Consider the following 25,306-nt stretch of genomic DNA (forward strand, 5'->3'; position numbering starts at 1 on the left):
CGCAGGCTGGTCTTAAACTTGCAACCTTCATTCCTTAGCCCCCCAAGTAGCTGGGATTAGTGATGTTCACCACTGTACCTTGCATTCAGAAAAATTTTATCACTGAGGCTCCTCAACTACCAGAGAAGTAAAATTTTTGACCCTGTAAATAAGGGAGTTGACCTTGAGAAGTAGAACAAAGGAGAGGACTAGATCTGATCATGTAGAATGGTGAATAAGATCACTGATAGGATGCCAGGAGTGAAATGCTTTAATTGGAAAGCTAAGGGATTGAGGGCTGACCCAATCTTTCATTTATCCTAGTTAAAATTCACTGTTGCCTTCACTCTGGTGGCAGCTCCTCCCTCGCCTCACTTTTCCATCCCTAGGAAAAGGTTATGCTGCATGTTTGCATTCTATACACCAAAGGCTGGGTCTTTCCATACATCACCAACAAACATCTGGACTCCAGCTGCAATTAGTCTTTGGGTAGGGTCCAATTCAGCTACAGAAAGTCATTGAAGGCCTGCTATTCCCCAAAGGGCTGGTTGACAAATGCAATGAACCCAGAGCTTATCAAGTCCACATTAGCCACTGTCTCTTGGTCAAAGGCCATTCATCTCCAGCACATCCTATAAATCTGGCCTTTCTCTGTCCATTTGTAAAAGCCACTGCTGTCCACAAGTTACCTGTTACATCCAAAGCAGGCTCCTTGATGGTCCATTCTTGTACATCTTGGTTTCCTAAGACCACCTGACCTCCATAACACTGCATTACCTACTTCCTTCAAAACTCACTACTCTCAGGGCCCAACTGCACATCATGTCCATTGCCTCCCACTTCATGATTTAACAGTTGGACCAGCCACTCACTGGTAGCCAATCCTAAACAATCCCACTTATGCTGCCTTTTCTTAGCAGTAAATCTTACATTTCAATGAAATCCTCAAGGCAGAGAGCCTGTCTTGTTTGTCTTCCATGACAGCTCACATGAAGGAATCACTCTACAAGATCAAGTACATGTGGATCACAGACTACACTGGCCAAGGCTTGGTGTATACGGAATGGGCTCCAAGGGGGAAGGGCGACTGGGTCACTTGACAGGCTTGGTGGGGTAGGGGTTGGGGGGCAGCCCAGAAGATAGGTAGCACCTTCCATTGAAAGCAAAAGATCAAGAGTAGCTGAACACCTGGGACAGTGGTGCATGTCTGTAATCTCAGTGGCTCAGGAGGCTGAAGCACGAGGATCACAAGTTCACAGCCAGCTTCAGCAATTTATCGAGGCCCTAAGCAACTTAGAGAGACCCTGTCTCAAAATAAAAAATAAAAAAGGGATGGGGATGTGGCTCAATGGTTCTGGGTTCAATCCTGGTACAGGAAAAAAAAAAAAAAAAAAAAAAAAGTAGGGTGTTCAGCCAGGCACAGTGGCTGAGCAGAAAGATCATAAGTTCAAAGCCAGACTCTAATTTAGTATGGCTCTATCTCAAAATAAAAAAAATTAAAAGGTCTGGAAGTATAGCTCAGTGGTACAGCATCCCTGGGTTCAACCCCCTACACCACAAAATAAAAAAGTAGCAGAGCTCAAACCTAGTCCCATGTGTCATTTACTAGCTTCCGTCAAGCCAGTCTTAGCTGTTAAAATAAAGATAGTGTTTGTTCTACTTACCTACAGGATCAGTGTGAGAATCAAATGAGATAATGTAAAGGAAAATGCATTATAAGCACTGAACAGATAGTAGCTGGTGTTAATTATCAGTTGGAGTTGAAAAGAGCTCAGACAGGGCCCAATTCTTGGCCCTAGGGAGAGGGTGGCTTTTATTTCCTCTCTTGGGGAAGTAGAGGGGTGCTTTCCCAGGCATCCCAACCTAAGGAAAGGGTGGGTCTGCCCCCAAGGATGGGGCCGGAAGAGCCAAATGATCGTTCAGAAGGGCTCCTCTGTGACCCCTTTCTGGCACTTGGCTGCAGTGTGTGGGTAAGAGTCATTCCCTTTAGGGTAGCAGCTCCTGTATCAATGGAGGCACAAGGAGGTATGTGCTGGTGTTCACGAAGAGGAAAGGGGAACAGGTGCCCTGAGTGAGGGAACAGAGTCAGGGTGGCAGACCCCACACCCGACGACTGCCCACTATAATAACTTTTATAAGGCCTGGCCGGTGTGACTTTTCTCCCGAGAAGGGCCTGGGGGGCCCAGAAGCATCATTCCATCTGGCGGCTTGTTCCTCAAATGTCCATCTCAAACTGTGACTCTTCACCTATGGAGAGAAGAGACAGAGGGCAGGTAAGCAGTGAGCAAATGGGTATGTTGATGTCTTAGAGGCCAGGGAGAAGGCCTACTTTTTCATTCTGTTGTTCCTATAAGAAGAACACAGGAGGCTGGGGATACAGCTCAGTTGGTAGGTAGAGTGCTTACCTTGCATACAAGGCCCTGGGTTCAACCCCTGGCACCAAAGGAAAAAAAAAAAAGAACACGGGCTAGCCTGATGATGCCAAAGAATGTAGAGGGAAGGCAGGACTAAGCTAAGAATTTTTGGAAGTACAGGCCTGAAGTTTCTGCATCTGTCTGTGCTCTTTCCTAACCTCCAAACCAAGAGCAGGCACAAGGTTTTCTCATAGGGAGATGACATTCCTGCATTTTCTATGATTTTTATTTTTATCTTTTTGGTTCTGGGAAGTTTAACCAGTGAGCCATGTTGCCAGTCCTTTTATTTATTTAGTCCTTTTAATTTTTTATTTTGAAACAGTGTTTCACAAGTTGCTTAGTGTCTTGTTAAGTTGCTGAGGTTGGCCTTGAACCTGTGATCTCCTGCCTCAGTCTCCTGAGTTGCACCACGACATCCTGCTAAGTTTTATTTTTAATAAGGGTTAGTGGTTACTTGTGACTAGGATTGCAAGTTGCCAGTCAGTCTTGGCAACTTAGCAAAGCCTTAAGCAACTCTTAGTGAGACCCTGTTAACATTTTCAAGTAATTCACGCTGCAGTAGATTTTTTTTTTCTTTTAAAAAGAACTGTCTTATTCATGATCTCCTGGGCAAAACTGCTCCAAGGTACTAGACAGTAAAATGCCTGCTCTGGCTCCCAAACAGGGAAACTGGCTTTTCTCTTCTGGTTATATTTACATAAATAGATGGGTTAAAGGGCAGGACACTTGGTTTCTTGTATCCAATTGAACAAAATGAAAACACCTGCTATCCAGGCGTAAAAACCATGTGGGACTACTAGACCATCATTTTGGGTTCAGAGTTGCCACTTGGCATACCAGGCCAGCCCTGCATTTGTTATGGGCCACAGCAGTTCTAGAAACTGGGAGGGGTGTGCGAACAGGGAGTAACAGCCTTCAGCTGATGGTGAGTCAAGTTTCAGGTGCTGGTGAACTCCATCCTTAATGAGGCAGGAGCCACTTGTGCTATGACCCATGAATCTCTCCATCCTTGAAATGGCAAGTGACCACACTGCCTTGTGGCATCTGTCACACTGCTCTCTACACCTTCCTACTAGAGCTCACCTCCCTTCCACCCTTGGAGTCTAAGAGAAAGCAATTGGCTGGGGATGTGATCCAGTGATACAGCATTTGCCTAGCAAGCATGACACCTGGGTTTAAAAAAAAAAAAAGATAGCAACTGTTGCCTGTCTTGGCTGTTGGCATTCCCAAGGTGATTATGAATCATATCCTGCAGGTCCAGGGTAAATGGATTTTGCTGCTGTCAGCAGAGCAAGGCCAGCCCAAGGTCCAGCTGCTTCCTGTCTGGGTCTGGGCTTGGTACACTGGGCCTGGTGAAGGGTCAGTGGGTTCCAGTCTGACTAAGGTTGTTTAGCAGAGTTTACACTACATCCCCTCACAGCAGAGAACTCAGATGCTCTGGCAAGCTAGTCAGGATGCCACAAAGAGCCTATTTATACACACAGCTGCCAGGGTGGCTGCTCTAATTACTTGGGAGGTGGGGACACCAGGAAGCACCTAGCTACCAAATGTCGAGGCTGCAGAGACAACGAGCCACATTGTTTCTATCTGTCTTCATAAAGGATCCACTAAGGGACAAACACCCAGCTAGAAGACAGCCGGATGTGTTTCTTATCTTGTAGACATGTGATTTCATACAGGGCAAGTACACTGTGTCTTTGACTAAATTGTCTCCTGCACCATGAGCATCATGGGTGTATTCCAAGCACTGCATACTCACAGTAATGCTTTGGAGAGAATTATACAGAGGGCACGCTTATGAAAACTATGTGAAGTCACTGCCATTTTAGATAAGCTCCCCGCTATTTACATGACCTGATGGTGTCAAATCACCTTTCTTGGGGTTCTTGGGCCCCTTTCAAGGAGAAAGTTGGTACCACTGTGAATTCTACCCACCTCTGGATGCTCCATGTGGGTTGGGAAAGAGTCACCACATTCCCCCTCCCTGGAATTCCCCCCAGAGGACAGGGCATTTCCCTTCCCAAGGGACAGCCTGTGAAACCCAGCCACTGACCGCCTGTCCGCTTATCTTCTGGACTGTTGCGCAGGTGGCTCTGGCTGGCTTCCATGGAAGGCTCATCACTGGTAGGGCTGGTGACCCCAGGAATGGTGGGCAGGTCCCTTGGGGGCGTTTTGGTCACAGGTGAGTTCCGACAGTCCATCAAGAATTTCCGGTCGTAGATGATCCTGGTACCTGAAGGGCACAAGGAGGTTGGTAATGCCACCTTGAACCCCCTGCCTACCAGTTTTTCCACTTCTTGGAGGCAGGGCTGCAACAGAGGCATTTGGTTCTCTTATAAAAATCTGGACTGAGAAGGAGAGAGGCTTGTCCAGGGAGCTTGGCTATAACCCAGGAGTCAGCCACCTCTTCACAGCCTTGACACTCGCAAGGAACACTCACTGGTCATATGACTGCACCTTTGTCTTCTCAGAGTTCTGTGCACTCTGTGCTCTCAATCCCTTAGTTCCTTACCTTGCTCACCCGTCGGTGTTCAGTGTTAATCATCCATGACAATCACACCTGACAGTGGAAAAGATGCATTTCTATTCATTATTCCATCCTGTCCTTATGGTACTTCCTGTGGGATACTCAGACTAGGTATCTTTAATCCCGTTTTATAGAGGGGCACACAGAAAATGAAGCTATTCACTCAAAGTAGCAAAAATGAGAACTTTTCCTGCTGGGGCTTTGTGGCAGATAGGTTACCTAACCCACAAAGGCTCTCCTCCTTTGTGAAACCCCAACATATCTCTGCTGATGTTACCACACTTCAGAGTTTGTACAGTCTGCATTCTACTCATTACAAATCTTACTCCTTAGGTGAGGACCTGTCTCACTGAATTATTCACTGTTCTTAAACCACACCCAGGACCCCTCCCACCTAGAGCTGCCAATGATACCATTCGAGGGAGCGTTTCCTAAGGTGAGGGACCCAAGATCCTTGTGATGCATCAGATAACAGTGAACAGAGAGAGTTGTTCATGTTTTGCACATTACCTCCAAAGCAGCACTATGAGTCTTTAACACCTTAGTAACAGCATTTACTGACTGCTCCCTTCATAAGAACAGACCTCAAGTTCAGAGCCTTCAGCAGGCAATGGAATCTAGCTAGAATTTAAAAACTGTCTGTCATTGTGAATCTTTTTATAGTTACCTTCTATTTATGGCAAGTGATTCTGGTTTCCCTTATATAGTAGTGACATCAAGTTTCCTCTTAACACACAACATACAATTAATGATAATATGTAAGTTGTATACTATATATACAACATGTGATATATAATGAAATATAATAATATAAATCAAAATTAAAGGGCTGACAATGTAGCTTAATAGTAGAACACCACCAGTACTACAGAAAAATAAAATGAATAAATAAATAAAAGTGATAGAAAAATATCAAAGCTATGAACAAGTGGAATTCAAGTTATAGAGCCGGGTGAGGTGGCACGTGCCTGTAATCCCAGCAACTCAGGAAGCTGTGGCAGGAGGATCACAAGTTGAGGAGCTAGCCTCAGCAACTTAGCAAGGACCCAGGTAACTTAGTGAGACTCTGTCTCAAAATAAAAAAATAAATAAATAAATAAAAAGGGCTGGGGATATAGCTCAGTGACTGAGTGCCCCTGGGTTCAATCCCTGGTACCAAAACAAAAAACAAATGATTAGAGTCCAGTGTATAAAGTCCAAAAACAGAGGAATATGTGGGGACACAAGGGATGGGGTCTAGTTTTCTCACCTGTAAAAGAAGGGTGTTGTATTAGGCTCAGACTATTTTTAAAGCACCAGCCTTGTGCCGTTTATTTTTAGGATCTCATTTTTGGCAGGTGCTTCTATGGGCAAATAGCATAGGGTTGGAGGCAGAAGTTCTCGACTCCAATCAGGTCTCACCACATTCCAGTCCCTTAACTCTGAGTTGTGGCTACAAGAAGAGGATAAGAACAAAATCCATACCTCACAGGAGTATCGTGAAGACTTAATAACAACCCTCAGGATTCTGTTCAGTGGTAGAGTGCTTACCTAGCATCTGCAAGGCTCAGGATCTGATCCCCAGTACCAAAGCGGGTGGGGAAAGATTCTCGTACAAGAATAAAATATGACAATAGCTTGACCTGGGCCTGTAATCCCTATGATTAAGAAGAATGAGGCAGGAGGATCACAAGTTTTGAGGTCAGCCTGGTCATTTTAGTGAGACCCTGTTTCAAAATACAAAGGACTAGAGATGTATCTCAGTGGTGGAGCACCCCGAGGTTCAAACCCCAATACAAAGAGAGAGAGAGAGAGAGAGAGAGAGATATTACTTGGGAGACCACATATATAGAAAAAAGTCACAAGCCAGAAACAGGAAGCTCCTGGGAAGCCAAGGAACACAAATAAATGTATTTGTGCACTATATGAATAATCGTTTAGATTTTCGTATGATGTGCATACATCAATCACCATCTGTCATCCCTCATCACTACTCATGTGTGATCACAGCCTGTCATGCTATAACTTGGTTCCTCCTATAAGTCCCCTCCCCACAAGGAAGATGGCATTATTATCATCATCAATTTGCAGATGAGAAAACTGAGGTTCAGAAAGGTTGAGCCATCCAGAGGTAGGCCCAGTATGTTTTTTTTTTTTTTGGGGGGGGGGTACCAGGGATTGAACTCAGGGGCACTCAACCACTGAGCCATATCTCCAGCCCTATCTCATATTTTATTTAGAAACAGGGTCTCACCTTTTGCAGAGGCTGGCTTTGAACTCACAATCCTCCTGCCTCGGCCTCCTGAGCTGCTGGGATTATGGGCATGTGCCACTGTGCCTAGTCTGTCCTTTTAAAGTTTTTTAACTGGGGATTGGACCCACCCAGGGGTACTTCAGCAGTAAGCTAAGTCCCCAGCCCTTTTTATCTTTCATTTTGAGACAAAGTCTCACTAAATTGCTTAGGAGCTTGCTAAATTGCAGAAGCTGGTTTTGAACTTAAAATCCTCCTGTCCCAGCCTCCTGAGTCACTGGGATTACAAGTGTGTCCCATTGCACCGGCTAGACCCAGCAGGTCTTGACTTCAATTCTAAATATTATCCATTACTTAAAAATGTCAATAGGCTGGAGGTGTAGTTCAGTGATAGACTGCTCATCTAGCAAGCATCAGGCTGAGTTCCAATATCCAAATTACAAAAAAATAAATAAAATAAATTAGCAAGGCAGGCCTTAATCCTATAATCCCAGCTACTCAGGAAGTTGAGGCAGGAGGACCACATGTTCAAGGACAACCTGGACAACTTGGGGAATTTCCTCTCAAAATAAAATTAAAAAGAGCTGGGGATGTAGTTCTGTGGTAGAAGCTCTCCTGGGTTCAATGCTCAGGACTGAAAAGAGAAAAAAAAAAAGAAAGAAAGAAAAAAAAGGGCAAACTGGAGTACCACCTCTCAGCCAATGCTCCCTGCTACTGGGAATAGCAAAAGGGTCTTTAGGCCCTTACTTAAACTTCTCAGAGCGTGTCTAGAACAGGATGTTCCCCAAAGGAAGATGCCTGCCTTTAGTTCTTGCCCATCCATCCCCCTACTGTACCCACATTCTGCTGCTGGATGTGACTTCTGTAAACTAAGCCCAGTTCCTCCCTCACTTTCCCCTGGGCCTCTCCTGGCTCAAGCATACTTCCCCTTGAATGGGAGGACGTGAGGATTAGGAAAGTACAAGGACAGAATTCCTAGAACTGCTGTTCCCATTCCAGGGAAAGAGAGAGCATTTCACAACAGGGTCAGGGAGAGGTTTAAATGCCTGTGCTCAAGCTCAAGCCAGTGGTCTGTGAACTAAATACTCCAGATGATTTTAAATCCAGTTCTGAGCAGTGGCTCCAGGTCATCCTGGAGGCAAATTCACAGACATGCTGGGGTCTACCTGGGATTCTCTCTCTCTCTTCCCTCCCTCTCATGCACTGGGCAGGAGAAGCATGTGTCTGGGTGGCTTTTCTTGCTGGGCAGTCTGTTTAGCAAGCAGAACAGACTTGCCAGGGAGAAAAACTTGGTGAGGAAAGCAGAGCATGCTCAGTCCAAGACTTTTCATCATCTCTGGCCCCACAGATTCTGCAAAGAGAACCAAGATCCCAACATATCTCAGGGGCCAGGAATCTTATGAAGCTAATGAATACCAAATGGAGGTGATCAGTCAGTTGCAAAGGGTCTTTGGGCTAGGCCCTGACATGTGACAGAACAGGTCAGTTTAGAGTTGGAGGCATGTAGCTCAGTGGTAGAGTGCTTGCCTAGCATGTTTATGGCCCTAGGTTTGATCTCTAGCACTGCAAAAAAATTTAAAAAATAAAATAAGCAAGAAAGACAAAGTTTTTACAGAGACTTGCAGAACGAAATGGATGAAATAATTATTCTCAAAGTTGGTCAAGCTCTTTCTCCTTCCTTTCCCTAGCCCCCAGCACTTCAAAATGCATTGTGTTAAGAGGAGAGTGAAAGTACCCCTGAAATCCATTACCAAGAGGGAGTGCCCTTCTGATGTCTCCCATTACAAACAGCAACAACAGCTGTCCCTGAGGGAATGGAGAGCAGCTGTTATAGGCTGAAATGTATTCCCCCAAAACTCATATGTCAAAGTCAATCCCCAGTATCCTAGAATATAACTATATTTGGGGAGATTAGGTTAAAATGAGGCCATTAGGGTGGACCCCAATCAAATCTCAGCTTTGGGTCCCTCTGACAAAATACCTGAGTTAAACAATTTAAAAAGAGGAAAGCTGGGTACAGTGGCACATGCCTGTAATCCCAGCAGCTCAGGAAGCTAAGAGGAGGACTGCAAGTGCAAAGCCAGCCTCAGCAAAAGTGAGGTGCTAAGCAACTCAGTGAGACTCTGTCTCTAAATAAAATACAAAACAGGGCTGGGGATGTGGCTCAGTGGTTGAGTGCCCCTGAGTTCAATCCCCGGTACCTAAATAAATAAATAAATACAGGGAGGAAAGACTGACTTTGGCTCCTGAATCCAGAGGTTTCAGTTCATGATGGGCTGACTGCATTACTTTGGGGCCTGTGGTGAGGCAGAACATTGTGGCAGAAGGCCACGGAAGAACAAAGCTGTACCTCTCATGACAGTCAGGAAGCAGAGAAAGGGACGGGGTTCCAGTGAGGCCCTAAGCAATTTAGTGAGACACTGGGTGAAAAAAAAAAAAAAAAAAGGGCTAGAGATGTAGCTCAGTGGTACAGCAACCCTGGTTCAATCCCCAATATCAAAACAACAACAATAACAACATAAACCAAATCTAGTAGAGATTTGACATATTTGATTTGTCATATCTCTGTCTAGTAGAGATATGACACAGACCCACAGAGGGAGAATTACAGGGAAATGGTGGCCATCTGCAAGGCAATGAGAAGCACCTGAGAAGCAACCAATTTTACTTCCACCTTGGTCTTCCAGCTGCCAGAACAGTGAGAAAGCAGATTTTATTGTTTAAGCTATCTAGTCTGTGGTATTTTGTTATGGCAGCCCTAGAAAACTAATACAGGCCCATTTTCTTCTTTCATGCTGAAGAACAAAAGAGAACACCATTTGCACATATGCTGGGGACTGAACCCAGAGCCTCCTGCATGCTAAGCATGAATCCTTCCACTAAGCTACACTCCAGCCCCAACACACATTCTCTTTAAGGCAAGAGGCCTGGTTTGTAACCTCCACACTGTCTGCTTTCACACCAAAGCTCTGAACCACCTGCACCCTCTGTATTCTCACTCCTAACCCCCAGGAAGCAGAAACTTGACTCCAGTCTATTGCTAATACCCAGAAAATCAAGGATGTTCAAATGGGAGTGAAGGGGAATGCAAGGCAATCATAGATCCCTCTGAAGAGTATCCCCAAAACCTGGCCAGCAGTGCACTTGGAGGATACAGGCTGGGTGGAGGTTGGCAAGGTGAGGCATGACATGGGTGAAGAATTGCCTGGTGGCTGGGCATCGTGGCCATTTGTGTGGTTTGCTACATGGCACTGGATACAAGGCCTTGAAAGCTAGGAATGGGATTTGTGACTCAGTGTTTTGAGGAAGGTTGCGCTGTTGTTAACCAACAGCTGATTCATAGCCCTGTGATTCTAGTCTGCTTCTCCACCTGGCTGGCTCTGCTGGCCATATATCAGGATAAGCAAAGGACTGTTTTCTGAGGTTTAACCCTTGTGGAAGATTGATAACATGAACCCTGTAACTCCTCCCCTACCTGTATGAACATGTGGCTTCTCTCATTCAACAGAAGTTATTTCCTCTCTCCTTTAATCTAAGCAGCCTTCCCTACCCCTGGTGCCTTGCTCTGGCCAACAGAATACTTCCTAAATGATGCTATATAACTTCTAAACCTAGGTCATAAGAGGCCTTGGAAGCTGCTGTCTTAGTAAGTTCATGCTAGACTAAATGTGAGCCCAAGAGAATAAAAAGACATGAGACCAAGGGAACTCCCAGGTTTCCAGTTATTCGACAATCCAGCTGCTGACTGCATGCAGCTGAGTCAGCTCAGAGACGATCAGCAAATAATGCCCAACCAGACAGCAATAAAAAAGTATCATTGTTTAAGTTACTGAGTTTGGGTATAGCTTGTTAAATGACAGTAGTTAACTAATACAATCATTTTCACCCAGACAAGTGTCCCTAGGTAGCTGGTAAGCTATGAATGATACACTGGACTTGGTATCTTGACTCTCTCAGTGAGACTTCATGAGCATACCCAATGGATTACAAGGTGCCCTTTTTGCCCATGACTTGAGCACCCCAATGCCAATACACATAAGTTGCCTATTCTTGTCTAGTCAGCAATGCTGGGTGCAAACAGGTAAAAAAGAAGCATAAATTCCAGTGTTTGAGACCCTGGTCCAATACTGACTCAGAACAAGAACTACTTACTTTGTCTCCTTGTGCAATAACTGAATATGTCATCTGAGTAATGCACTTCTCTGTAACACTGAAATAAGTGGGGAAAATCAGAAAAAGTTAGCACCTGCCCCTGGTACATCTGAGATAAATAACCATACCCTGTAACTGCAAGGAAAACTTAAACAGTATCATTAGCCAACTGACATCCAAGTATGATGATAAAGAAACTAGATTATCTAGAGAGGAATGCTTTTATTCCAGGATTCTTTTCAAATCTTCACCTCCTTCTTCTATTTCCTTTGTGGCACTAGGGATCAAACCTAGGGCCTTGTGCATGCTAGGCAAGTGCTCTATCATTGAGTTTCACCCCCAGACCAACTCTTGAGTTTTTGAACTTCCCGCCTTACCTAGGGAATAAACATGAAAACAAACACACGTGATTCATTTCTTATGAATCATAACAGAGAGAGAATGCTGACATGGTGTCAAACCAGAAAGTAACAGCTTTTTCATTTGTTTGTTTGAACATGTAAGGACTCACATGTACCATCTGGGCAAGGTGGTGCATGCCTGTAATCCCAGTATCTCTAGAGACTGAGGCAGGAGGACTGCAGGTTCCAGGCCAGCCTCAGCAACTCAGCAAGGCCCTGTCTCAAAATGAAAAGGGCTGGGGATGTGATTCAGTGGTTATGTGCCCCCTGGATTCAATCCTTGGTACTAAAAAAGAAAAAAAATCCTGTTTTCCAGTATCCAGTATTATACCTCTTTCCTACCTTATTTTCTAGAACAAGATCAAATTAAGACCCTTTCACCTCAGGGTAACAGTGCACAGGGAGGATCAAACAAGTCCTATGGATGACAAGGCCCAATGGCAGGGACATATCCAATCACTTCATTCTATAGATACACCTTTGATGATTATAATTCTTTTTGTCCCCAGCTTTCCTGAGATATAATTGACATATAAAAAACTGCATACATTCAAAGTGTACAACATAATGATCAGCGATCATACTGCAGAACATTGGTGAAATGATTACAACAGATTAACATATTCATCACCACATTTAGGTGTGTGTATGAGGTGTGTGTGTGGATTTTGCCAAGTCTACTCTCAGCTAATTTATAGTAAAAATGTAGTGTTAACTATAATCACCATGCTGACCATTTGTTTCCCAGAATTTATTCATCTTATAACTGAAAGTTTGTATCCTTAAACCAACATCTCCATTTCTCCTAATCATAACAACTGCCATGCTACTTTCTCTTTTTGTGGTGCCAGGGATGGAATCCAGAGCCTGGTGTGCTGGGCAAGCGCTCTACCACTGAGCCACACCCCCAGCCAACCATAATACTCTCTCGGGAAGCTTACAATTCTATTTCAGGTGTGTCTTCATCTTCCTTACTAGCAACGCCAGACTGGGGTTGAGGTCAGACTTCTAAGTCTGGGTGTGGTGAATGCCTTAAAAACAAGGAGGCTTGGCCCAGGAACAGTAGCACATGCCTGTAATCCAGTGGCTTGGGAGTCTGAGACACGAGGATCACAAGTTCAAGTCCCGCCTCAGCAACTTAGGAAGGCCTTGTCTCAAAGTAAAAAATAAAAAGGATTGGGGATGTAGCTCAGTGGTTAAGTGCCCCTGGGTTCAGTTCCCAGTAGCAAAAAAACAAAACAAGACTGGTCACTTCCAGCTTAGCCACGGGGCTAATGCTACAACCAACCGGTCGCAGCTGCTGCCACTAGGTAGCTGGTGAAGAGTGATTGAGTTAGTGGATGTGACTGTGGTTGAATTATTTTCATTTGGCAGACTCTTCTGGAATGCCCGGCATATGCCAGATACCGTTCCCTGGGGAAACAGTGATGAGTAAGAATAACCATAATTTGTGTCTCATAGACCTTAGAGTCAGAAAGGATTGTGTGTGTGTTCATATATTAATCATGTAATGTAAAACAATTTATAAAACTACAATCATATTAATAGCTACAAAGAAGAGAGCTTGTGGACAAGTGTATAGGATCAAGAATTCACATTGTGATGAAGAGTGATAAGAAAATTGTTGGAACACTTCTAGGATTTGATAACTTTGTCAATATGGCGCTGGAAGATGTCACTGAGTTTGAAATCACACCAGAAGGAAGAAGGATTACTAAATTAGATCAGATTTTGCTAAATGGAAATAATATAACAATGCTGGTTCCTGGAGGTGAAGGACCTGAAGTATGAAAGAATTTCCTTAACTTATGCTAGATTCCATTTTATTTTATAATGGCAACAAAATAGATTTTTTTTTTAAACTTCTAAAGTTTAGATTCTCTAAAACTAATTTTCCTGTTAAAGGGAAATGCTTTGAAGATGTATTGTATAACCATTTTTCTAAGTTAATCATGATCATCTTGGAAAAAGAATTAGTGTGTTTTTTGAAGACAAAAACAAAGGTGTTAACTGTTATTTATTACACTACAGTAGACAGAGGAACAAAACAAACAAACAAACAAACAAGCAAACAAAAAACCAACAAACAAAAAACCCACCCAAAACAAGGAGGCTTAGATCTTGGAGGAAGTTTGGGGTGCTCTATACCAGTTTCCCTTTCTACTCCACCTCCTGGTCAAAGTCTTTAATTAATGAGGGACATGTGCAGAGTGTTCCAAACACTTTAAAAGGAAGCTCAGGTTAGTGTGAGAAGAGGGCCCTTTCTATCGCCTTGAGTGCCTTAAGGTCCAAGTGTTCTTAACCTGTCCTTAGCTGTCTTTAACAGTAACTTCTCCCCTCTATGTGACTAAGACCTCAGGACACTGGCTGCACTCTATCTTCAGTGCCCAGCATACCTCCCCTCTTCCCAGCACTACCTGTTCCATAACCAGAGACTTGGCAGCTTCTCCAAGGTCAGCTTCCTAGGCACAGATCTTTGTTTGTCTAACAAAATAAGGTGCAATTAACACCTGCAGCTCTACCTGCTTACCTCTGATTAACCTTAACCATGGTTCAGGTCTTAGGTATGACTTCCACTCAAGCAACCCTTGTAACTCTTTAGGGTCAAACATCCAACATAGGTCTGGGAATGTGGGTATTGACAGGAGAGGGGGAAAGATTCCTTGACCCATTTGAAGGTTTTGTTGTTTATGATATCACTGGAATTTTCAAGACTCCACAGACTCAAAGATTCACAAACAAATCTCTCAAGTTCTCTGGATAGCTAACCTCAGATCAGTGGTTTGGTCTGCAAAGAATTAATGACCATAGAAAGCAAACAGAGTCACAGGAATGGAGATGGCTCGCTTGTTAGCCTCCAGGGAGAGACACTTTCAGGTCATTCCCAACTGGAGTGACTTATTGCAACAGCTCTTCAGGGGAGGTTGACAACGCCCCCCCAAGTAAGTCACACAGATATTCTATGAAAAGTTTGGCTCTCCAAACCCAATCTCAAGAAACTTTACTTCTACAGAATCACCATTTTTTGCCAGAGATCTGAAAGGACAAGGGAAATGATATGGAATCCCATGAATTCCTGCGTACTCAGGTTATGTTTTATGGAACAAAAACCGGGAGCTAGTTAGAAATGCAAAAATCTCAGGTCTACCCCAGAGTACAGAATCAAAATCTATATTTAAATGGAGGCATCAGGTAATTCCCAAGCACACTGAAGACTAAGAATAGTACTCTGAAATGGAACAAAAGACTGTCAGGGTGTGACCACTTCTCATTAGGTCAATGAGGTGAGGTGAAGTGGGCTTTGGAGGAAGATTTCACACCTAGGTCAATTGAGGCAGACCAGGTTTGCTGACTTTGGTGAAAGCTGAGTTTCCCCAGGTTATGGACTGTGAGTTGTGCTGGCTTCACAAAACAAATACAACCACTGGAGAGGCTGAGGCAGGAGGATTGAATTGCTGGTTTGAGGCCAGCCTGGTCAACTTTGGTCTCAAAAATAAAAATTTGAAAAGGCTGGGGATGTAGTTCAGTAGTAGAGTGCTTGGGTTCCTGGCCCTGCTAACTTTCTTCCAGTTGTCCTTAGAAACTAATGTTAAACTCTGATGAAGGAGCCTCTTTTTTCTCTTCCCCTACTAAAGACCTTGAGGAGGATTTGCTGTAGTATGCCAAAAGCCCCAGTCCAAAGTGGGAAATGGATCCGAGTTCCTTGTAAACACTACCCCTTACTATTGCTACCCATCTATCTCACCCCACTCAGCAACGAAGGGAGCAAAAAAGGGTTACTTGAGCTTTCAGGACTGCCTCAGTGTCCGCCCTGAACAGATCCAACAGTTTCACTGCTTCACTTTAAAAGGTCCTGGCAAACATTACGAGAAAGGCAAAGGAGAACAGCATGGACTACAAAAGGACGCCTCAAGGGAAAGAGAATTCAAGTTCAGGGTGGCTAGAGTCCTGAGAACTTTTCCTGGAATAATTTCTAATAAAAGAGACAGCAATGTCCTCTTGCCCACCCGATTGCTATTTCTTCTCTATCTGGGAAAACGGTGTGACAATGCACAACAGACACGTGCTCAAGCCGCGATCTACAGAATAAAAGGCACGACTGGGCAACAATCTCTAAGATCTCTTAGCAGTCCCAAAGGCCTTGCATCTGGCGCAGATCGCTGGTGGTGAAACAGCTGCCTGAGAAAATGAGCGTGTGGCCTGGCGGCAGGGCAGGAAACAGTCTGCAGTCCCTCCCCCGGGGATACGCACCCCCGCGCCACTCAGCAGAGCGCCTGGATCTCGAGTAGTTTGGGAAGTAGCGCAGAAAACACAAGGGAGGGAAGAAAGGGAAAAGGAGGTGGGGCAACGCAAGGACGGGAGGGAAGTGGTGAGCCACGAGGATTTCATCATGCAAACGGGCGGGTATGTTTCGTCAGCGCCTGTGCGCTGGGACTCCGGGGCTGGGAGGGAATGCCTGGCTACTGGAGGCAGCCCAAGGCTGACCCCCACCGGTGCCAGCTCAGCTTCCTCTTCCTTATCCACTCCCAGGGAGGTCACACGGTACCCCCTCCCCCAGGACAGAGGAACGTGTTCCTCCGCACAACTCTGCCCGCGGCGCCAGGTCCCTCCGTGGGGATCCCACACACGTAAATACAGAACATGCCACAGGTGCCCGTGGAGCGCCGCTGAAGCAAGGAGCACCCTTGGCCCTGAGCCTCAGTAAAAGAGCGCGTGTCCAACGCAAAAGTAGGAATCCTCGGGAAGTAAAAGGGGCTCTGCAAGAGGCATTTTTTCCAACAGAAAATGCTCAACGCATTAGAACTCCAGCCCAGGTCTTTCCTTGATTCGTGGGCCACCCTGTCCCCACCCTATCCCGCTGGAAACTGCCCCCGATACCCACAAGAAGCAACACCCCTTGGCATGTGGCAGTCCTGCAATCGTGTTTGTCAGTGCTTGGGGGACACTCCACTATCTCTTACAGTAGAAAACTAATGGGGCAGTTTGCAGCCAGGGCTCTGGACGATGCGCCCAAAGACCTGGAAGGCAGACTAACTCCGTGACCCTTGCTTTCTCACTGTAGCCCCTTATCCGTTCTTTCTGGCCACGGCGCCCTCGAGAGTGGACGCCGAGTTCAGCCATCGATTCCCGATCCCTCCCGCTGGGCACCCGGGGCCCGCACGCGACGCCCCCAGCCAGCGCCTACCTCCGGGGGTGGTGCTGAAGAGCGTGCCGCCGGGGGTGGTGCTGTAGTCACCGGGCGGTAGCTGCACGCCGTCGCCGAGGTCCACCCGACGAGTGGCAGGGATGGCCCGGCTTGGGGTCTGGCTGCAGCTGCTGCCCCCGGACATGGTCTCCAGTTTGCTGCAATGCAAAGTTCCCGCAACCCTCCCGCGCCTCCCGCCTCGCCCCGCCCCGCTGTGGCCTGCCCGGTCCCAGACCGCCCCTTCCGCCTCGGTCTCCACGCCCACTGGGAGGTGTAGTTTGTTCAGCTCCGCCCCCAGCAGCGCCAGGCCTCTACTTCCACGTGGGTTCGCTTAGGGCTGCAGACCGTGATCGCCTCACCCCACGGAGTCTGCCTCTCGGGCTCCGGCTCCCTACCCAATACTCTGGTGGTTGTCGCAGAGTTTGCCTAGGTTAATCCCTTGCTGACTTGGGGTGGGGGATGGCATTTAGCGCTGTGCGGGAATCCCAGCCGACTTGGCTCACTCTGGAAGGCCTGTTTTCTACTTTAGGATTTCTGACTGGAGGTGACCCTCAGCTCTCGCTGTTCCGTGCTTTAGTTTCTCAGATGAGAAAGTGGGGATTGACTACTCCTTCACTCATCTTTCTTTCCTTCCACTTTCGCCGTGTGACCAGCGTTGAAGAAATGGCGGAACAAATGCGTGTTCCTGGACTATAAAGGGGTGTGGGAGGAGTAGTGAGCAGATCAACCTGCACGGCGCTAGGGGCTTGCTTTACTTATTTATTTTCAGTACTAGGGATTGAACCCAGGGCGCTTTACTCCTCAGTTATATCCCCAACCTTTTTTATTTTTGAGACGTCTCGCTAAATTGTGTTGAGGCTGATCTCAAACTTGGAATCCTCCTGCCTCGGGTTCCAGAGTCGCTTGGATTATAGGCTTCCAGGCTGCATTTAGAACTGAGTTGGAGGGGGTAAGGGTGGGACCTTAGTGGAGACTGAGTTGGGGAAAGAGGTAAGAGTTAGTTAAAGACATTTCCCAAATAGTCCTTGAATTGGGTTCACTACCCAGCACAGCACACTGCCAGATGTTCAGAAGGCACTCCTTGAATAAGTAAATGAATTTATCTTGGAGGTTCCCAAGCCAAGAAAGAAAAATGCAAGGAAGTCGGAAAAACCTGATAACTTAGAAAAGTTTATATCACGCAGTCATGTCTTTAAGAGGAAGAGGAGAAAGAATAATTTTAAAGGGTAATTGGGGTCAGATTGTTTAAGGGTCTTTCAAAAATGCCACTGGTAGGAGATGGTACATCTTTTAAGCAGAGGGGAATGACATGATTAGAGTTGCTTTTTAGAAAGATAAATAGGGGCTATTGAGTCTACAGGTGAACTTATAGAGGGCAAGACCTGAGATATGAAGACAGGTTGGTTTTGGTTTCACTCCTAAGCTAAACTTAGGCCCTGCATCATCTAATACAGTAGCCACTGTCCATAGGTGTGTGTTGAGCACTTGAATGTGACTTGTCCAAATTGAGGTGAGCTACAAGTGTAAAATACACCTCAGATGTCAAAGACAGTATTAAAAAAAAAAAAAAAGACATGAAATAGCTCAGTAATTCGATTTTATATTGTTTACAGATTCAAATAATATTTTGAGGTATGGGGTTATATATAATATGTTATTAAAATTAGCTGGATGTGGTGATGCACACCTGTAATTCTGCAACCCCAGGTGGCTAAGGCAGGAGGATGACTTGAGCCCAGGAGTTCAAAACCAGCCTGGCAACCAGCCTGGGCAAAATAGTGAGACTTTGTCTCGAAAACAGTAAAAAATGAATTCTACTTCTTTTTTTCTTTTTGCAGTACCGAAGGTTGAATCCAGAGCCTCCTGCATGCTAGGCAAGTGCTCTGCCACTGAAGTATATCCCCAGCCCTTTTTTATTTTAAGACAGATTCTCACTAAGTTGTCCAGGCTGGCTTTGAACTTTCAATCCCCTGCCTCAGCCTCCCTAAGCAGCTGGGTCATCTGTTTGTTTCTTTTCTTTCTTTCTTTCTTTTTTTTTGTAGCAGGGATTGAACCCAGGGATACTTAACCATTGAATTACATCCCCAGTCCTTTTTTATTTTTTTATTTTGAGACAGGGTCCTGCTAAATTGCTTAGGGCCTCACTAATTTGCTGAGCCTGGCTTTGAACTTGTGATCCTCCTGCCTCAGCCTCAGAGTCACTGAGATTACAGGTATGTGCCGCTTCACCCAGCTACCTGTTTCTTTTTACTTTTTAAAATGGAACCATTAGGCCAGGCATGGTGGCTCATGCCTGTAATCCCCATGACTCTGGAGACTGAAGCAAGAGGATCTCAAGTTTGAGACCAGCCTCAGCAACTTAGCAAGACCCTAAACGATTTTGCGAGAACCTTTCTCAAAAGAAAAATAAATAAATAAAAAGGACTGGAGATGTGGTTCAGTGGTTAAGTGCCCTTGGGTTCAATAACCAGTGCTGAAGATGCATAAATAAAATAAAACCACTAGAAATTTTTATGTTTGTGGTTGGTACTCTGTTTCTGTTGAACACCTCTGCTCTAGGTTGTACAAAAACAATCCTAGAGTTCTGAGCCTTCCTCCCTGCAGGGGAGCTTGCATGACTGGTGTCCTAGAAAACTATAGTCACCAGATTTTATCTCTGTCAGGTACGTTATAGGTCATCCAGGACAATATTCACCACCATTTCATGAAATACAAACAGCAGGAAAATGAAGCTCAGAGAGGAATGGGGATTTCACCAAGATCAGACAGCTGTTAAATACCTCAGGCAGGTGCTGGGTGCAGTGGCACACATCTGTAATCCAGCGGTTCAGGAGGCTGAGGCAGGAGGATTGCAACTTCAAAGCCAGCCTCAGCAATTTAGTGAGGCTCTAAGCAACTTTGCAAGATCCTGTCTCAAAAAAAAAAGGGGGGGGGGCGGTTGCCCCGCTGGGGATGTGGCTCAGTGGTTAAGTGCCCCTGGGTCCAATCCCTGCTACCAAAAAGCCCCCAAACAAACAAACAAACAAAACCCCCTCAGGACTAGAACTGTGTCCCCTCCCACTCAGGCCAGCCCTTTTCTTACCACACTTGAGAACACCTTTTTGATGCTCACCTTTCCTTTAGGGAGAAAGTGTTTTGAAAGGCATTTTGTTGTTGCTTCATCAGATGTACATGTTTGGTTGGACCTGAGGCCTGAATTCCCAGGAACTAAGATTCTAGGAAAGAGTGTAGGAAAGGGGTCTACTTAGAAAGCTCAACACTGGGGCTGGGGAGATAGCTCAGTCGGTAGAGTGCTTGCCTTGTAAGCACAAGGCCCCGGGCGAGCCCCAGCACCGCAAAAAAAAAAAAAAAAAAAAAAAAAAAAAAAAGAAAGCTCAACACTCCCAACAACTAGATTTAAGACTGTAGAGGACTGATGTAGAGGACTGAGGAGGGGAGTCTGAGACTGCCGGGGAGCCAGAGGACTGGGGACTGAGTAGACTTGGGACCCTCTTTGACTCCTCACCTGAAGCCAGATAGGCCAGCACACAAGATAACTGCTTCAAGGATGAGGCACTGCGGACTGCTGTATGGATATGCTGGGGCCTTGGCCTGGGTTGAGGGGTGTGGTCTCTAGCCCTGGTGCTGCCACTAGATAGCTATGTAGTTTTGAATAAATCTGTTTGCCTTTCTGGGCCTCCATTTCACCATCTTATCAGACAAATGGGGTAGATCTCTGAGCATGTATATTTTATATTTTTGATCATTTACATTTGTGACATTATATTTTACATTTTTGACAGAGTCCCCACTGAATTCTGTGTCCTGCCTAGCCATTTCACCTGTGGTGATTTCTACCAATTTCCAGAGCAGGGATTTATTCATATCAAGTCTTGTAACTGAGTAGAAAGGGAAATGGGGTGGGGTTGGGGGAGTGTTTTTCCTATTCTCACAAGGTCAATGCAACACTTGTGACATCAGATATAGGAGCGGTTTCCTCTTACATCAACCAAGCACTTCTGCTGCAGGAATTCTTCACTGGACACCAGCTGGATGTCCTCGAACTCAACTCAGTTTTGATTCTACCTGTCTGGAGATAGTGTCTGATCCCCCAAGTTGAGGGCTGTCCTGAAACATTTTAGAGAGTTAGCCTCTCTAAAATTAAGGTCAACTTCCTCATGCTGAACAAAGACTGAGGGACTTCCCCCACCCCACACAACTTGAGAGACATCAAGGAAACTGAGAATGGAGATTGTCCCTGAGATAGGAATTTAGGAATAAAGAAAAGGAAAGGTAGACAGAGGTTTAAGAAGAGTCTCCAGGGGCTGGGGATATAGTTCAGTTGGTAGAGTGCTTGCCTCAAGCACAAGGCCCTGGGTTCAATCCCCAGCACCACAAAAAAAAAAAAAAAAAAAAAAAAAAGAGTGCCCATGAACCATTGAAATGCAGAAAACACCCATGAACCCTTTCAACTCCTGAGCAACCCAGCCCTTGCCCTTGGCCTGAGCCTTTGACCCATGCCATTTCCTACAAAAAGCAAAGAGAGGTCAGTGCCCAAGTGCAAGGAAAATTGCATAAACTTGGATAACCCCTGCCCTGACTTCACCTCTAGTGCAGCCCCTAGCATCCATCCCTCTATAAATAACAACACCCCACACCAACAGGTTGCTGTCTCTCCCTCTGTAGATGGCAAGCGTTATCCCTTGAATATGTATTCTTTGCTTTACCCCAAAAGCTTCTCAATCTCTAGATATCCCACTCAAAGGTGCCTCTGCCTTCCTATAAACTTTTTTTCTGTATCTCTGACTAGCACATGCTGAAATTCTTTCTCTCATGTAAGATAAGAACTCCACTCGTCCTGAGTCAAGTTCTCCTTTCTGGGAAGTCCTTGGCCCTTTGGTGACATCCCCTCCTCAAATCTGTCTAGCACAGGCTATTTGCATATGTATATTTTGTGTCTTTTGCCTCAATGTACCTGTCTTTTGTCTTTTAAAAGCTTTGCTTGCTCTCAGAGCTGAAGATAAAATTTTTGAAACCAAAATTTCTTCTATCTTTTCCTGCAAAACTGACTTTGAATAAAACCTGTTTTCTTACCAATTTGATTCCTAATATTTGTGGCACAGCAAGTGGTGTAATCTAGACTCTTCCCTCAGGTGGCATTAGTGTCACTGGGTAACAGCCCCACAAAACTGCCCGCCCCCTTTCAGATGCCACTTGCAAGCACAGACCAACTGGTTAAAAATTGGGGTTCCTGTGACACTCCTTGAGATCTAATAATTTACTGGAGTGGCTCACAGAACTCAGGGAAATGCTTATTTACATTTACTGGTTTATTTTAAAGGATACTACAAAAGATACAGGTGAAGAGATGCCTAGGGTGAGGTATGGGAGAAGGGGCCTGGCATTTCTATGCCTTCTCTGGGTTCCCACCAACCAGGCACTAGATACCTGTTCAGTTATCTGGAAATCCCTCTCCACCTCTGTCCTCTGTCCTTTTGGATCTTGTTTTTTTTTTAAACTGGGGTTTGGACCCAGGGCACTTAAAAGTCTGAGGCAGCATCTTGCTAAATTGCTTAGGGCCTCAGTAAATTGCTGAGGCTGGCTTCAAACTCACTATCCTACCTCAGCCTTTCGAGTCGTTGGAATTATAGGTGTGGACCATGACACCCAGCTTGTCCTTTTGGGTCTTTATGGATGCCTCATTACCTAGGTGTGATTGTCATTGGCCACTGATGATCAGCTTAACCTTGTAAGCTCCTGGAGGAGACCGGGTTCGGCTGAGAGTCCCAACCCTTTAATCAAGATTTGATCTTTCTGGTGGCCAACCCCCATCCCAAAGCTATCTATGGACCCCCTAGCTACCAGTGCACTTATTAAAATAGACAAGATATGCTTATCACTCTAGAGATTCCAAGGGCTTAAGGAGCTGTGTGTCTGGAAACAGGACAAAATCTATACTTCATAGTATCACAGAGCAGCAATCACTGCAGGGCAGGGACCATGTGTTACCCACTGTCACTCTCACAGTACGTACCTTAGAGAAGGTATTGGTAATCCTCTTGGGTGCTGCCGCTGCCTCCAAAAGCCATACTTTTTTTTTTAAGTATTAAAATAATTCGTAAACTGGGTGCGGTGGTGCATGCCTGTAATTCCAGTGGCTTGGGAGGCTGAGGCACTTTGATCACGAGTTCAAAGTCAGCCTCAGCAACTGAGGGAGGCCCTGACCAACTCAATGAGACCCTGTCTCTAAATAAAATACAAAATAGGGCTGGGGATGTGGCTCAGTGGTTGAGTGCTCCTGAATTCAATCCCCAGTACCCTCTCCCCACAAAAAAGGGGTCAGTGGTTTAGTGCCCCTGGGTTCAGTAACACCCCCCAATATTTTATTACTATTACTATTTATTTATTTTGCAGTACTGGGAATTGCATCTAGGGGCTCTCTACCACTGACCTTCATTCCTGGTTCTTTTTTTTTTTTTTTTTAATTGTTTGAGCCAAGCTTGATGGTGCATGCCTGTAATCCCCAGTAACTCAGGAGGCTGAGGCAGAAGGATCCTAAATTCAAGGACAACTTTAGCAATTTAGCAAGGCCCCAAGCAATTTAGGGAGACCCTGTATTAAAATAAAATATAAAAAGGACTGGGGAATGTAGCTAAATGGTTAAGTGCCCCTGGCATTTGCATGTGTGTGCGCGCGCGCACACACACACAATGCTGATACTAAATGCTCAGCAGATGCTAATAGTAAAATGAACTTGGACCTCCAGCTTCCATAAGTGTGAGCTAGGTAGGTTATTCTTTATAAATTACCTGGTCTCAGGTATTTTGTTATGGCAAACAGACTAAAACAATCCCTTATCATCTAAGAAAACACAGGAGCCATCAGAGACCACTGGAGCCATGGCAACTGGATCCAGGAGCTAATGTGAAGGATTCTAAATGGTGAATTTGCTGTTTGAATCACTTCATGGGCTTAAAGCTTTACCTAGATTTTAGTGGCTCAGAGTAGGGTCTGCAATCTTTTCCTCATCCCTGAACTCTAAAAACAGGTCCTTAACGTTTAACATCCTTATGAATTATTTCTTTTCTACTACAGTAGGTCAGACAATTACCAACTAACTGCTCTGGTAATTTTTCATCCCCTTTAACAGAGAATCCATTCCATAAGAGCAGGGACTTGGTCTTGTTGGCTTCTGTGTCCCCATAGTCTAGAACAGAGCTTGGCATGTAGTACTTGCTCCGTATATTCCTGTTAAAGGAATTAACCGAAACAGTGGCATGCATATAAATAATCTTACTGTGCTCTCGTGTGCATATGTATGCACACACAAGCATTTGTAGACTAAAAGTTTTCTTTTGGCGAGGGCAGGGGTACTGAGCCACATCCCCAGAACCTTTTATTTTTTATTTTGAGACAGAGTCTTTCTAAGTTGCTGAGGATGGCTTTGGATTTGTGATTCTCCTGCCTCAGCCTCCCAAGTTGCTGGGATTATAGGCATGTACCACTACACCTAGTTTGAAGACAAAAGTTTTTTTAAACCTTTATGAGGTCATGGTGCCACAGTGTAACAGGAGGCTATGTGGTATGAGACTTCAAGTATATGAAGATGCAGGAATCAAGAAGTGCCATTGAACCTGCCCAGCCACACATTATTGTATGGATTCAAAGGTGTAATGTTGTTTATTTTTCTTTTTCAGTTTTCTGGTGCTGGGGATCAAATCCAGGGGTGTTTTACCATGAGCCGCATCCCCAATCCTTTTCCTTTTTTATTTTGAGACAGGGTCTTGCTAAGTTACTGAATGACTCGTTAAATTGCTGAGGCTGACCTTGAACTTGTTATCCTCCTGCCTCAGTCTCCACCTCCCAAATTATTGGGATTACAGGCATGCATCCCCATGTCCTTTGTATTCTGGTGGGTTTTGTTTTGTTTTGTTTTGTTTTTACTAAGAATTTAACCCAGGGTTGCTTTACAGTTGCATTATATCCACAGCCCTTATTTATTTATTTATTTTTTGAGACAGGGTCTCACTAAGTTGTTGAGAGTCTTGCTAAATTGCTGAGGCTGGCAAATTAACTTGTGTTCTTCCTATTTCAGCCTCCCAAATTGCTGGGGTTTCAGGCCAACACCACCATGCTATGTGCTATTTTTTAAAACAAAACAAAATCTGAGGTTCACAATTAGTTTCAAGACAATTATAAATCCTCATCCCATATTGTTTCACATGGCCCTCACTGCTCTGGTGCTGCTGGGTGCATTTTCTTTTATGGCTATTTCTCTTATAGGATGCCTCTGAATTCATCCGAACTGACTTCCCCACATGGTGGTTTGGAGAGTAGAGGAAATGGTCACTGAGTGATTTGCCTGGGTTTTCCTCCTTTGGATGGCTCTGGTTGTGTTCATTTGAGGTGGGTTAGGTTAAAAAGGCATCCTATGTTGGT

At 45.1% G+C, this 25,306-nt stretch overlaps 2 protein-coding genes across 3 annotated transcripts; one reads left to right on the top strand and one right to left on the bottom strand.

Annotated features, from left to right (window-relative positions):
• Positions 1 to 1,750: 1,750 nt before the first annotated feature.
• On the bottom strand, positions 1,751 to 17,077 carry Eif4ebp1 (eukaryotic translation initiation factor 4E binding protein 1). 2 transcript variants are annotated; one of them, XM_047550517.1, is made up of 3 exons: positions 16,889 to 17,077; positions 4,450 to 4,626; positions 1,751 to 2,226 (listed from the first exon to the last, which is right to left on the bottom strand). In XM_047550517.1, exons 1-3 carry the CDS (start codon positions 17,031 to 17,033, stop codon positions 2,195 to 2,197), a joined length of 354 nt encoding a protein of 117 aa, XP_047406473.1. In that variant the 5' UTR covers positions 17,034 to 17,077; the 3' UTR covers positions 1,751 to 2,194. The 2 variants fall into 2 exon arrangements, with proteins under 2 accessions (XP_047406473.1, XP_047406472.1); XM_047550516.1 differs by having other exon boundaries at positions 4,447 to 4,626.
• On the top strand, positions 13,249 to 13,494 carry LOC124983325 (U6 snRNA-associated Sm-like protein LSm5). The gene has a single exon (XM_047550518.1). The coding sequence runs from the start codon at positions 13,306 to 13,308 to the stop codon at positions 13,492 to 13,494; it is 189 nt and encodes a 62-aa protein (XP_047406474.1). The 5' UTR covers positions 13,249 to 13,305.
• Positions 17,078 to 25,306: the final 8,229 nt, after the last annotated feature.

This window comes from Sciurus carolinensis, chromosome 4 (genome assembly GCF_902686445.1).
Source record: "Sciurus carolinensis chromosome 4, mSciCar1.2, whole genome shotgun sequence".
Lineage (NCBI taxonomy): Eukaryota > Metazoa > Chordata > Mammalia > Rodentia > Sciuridae > Sciurus > Sciurus carolinensis.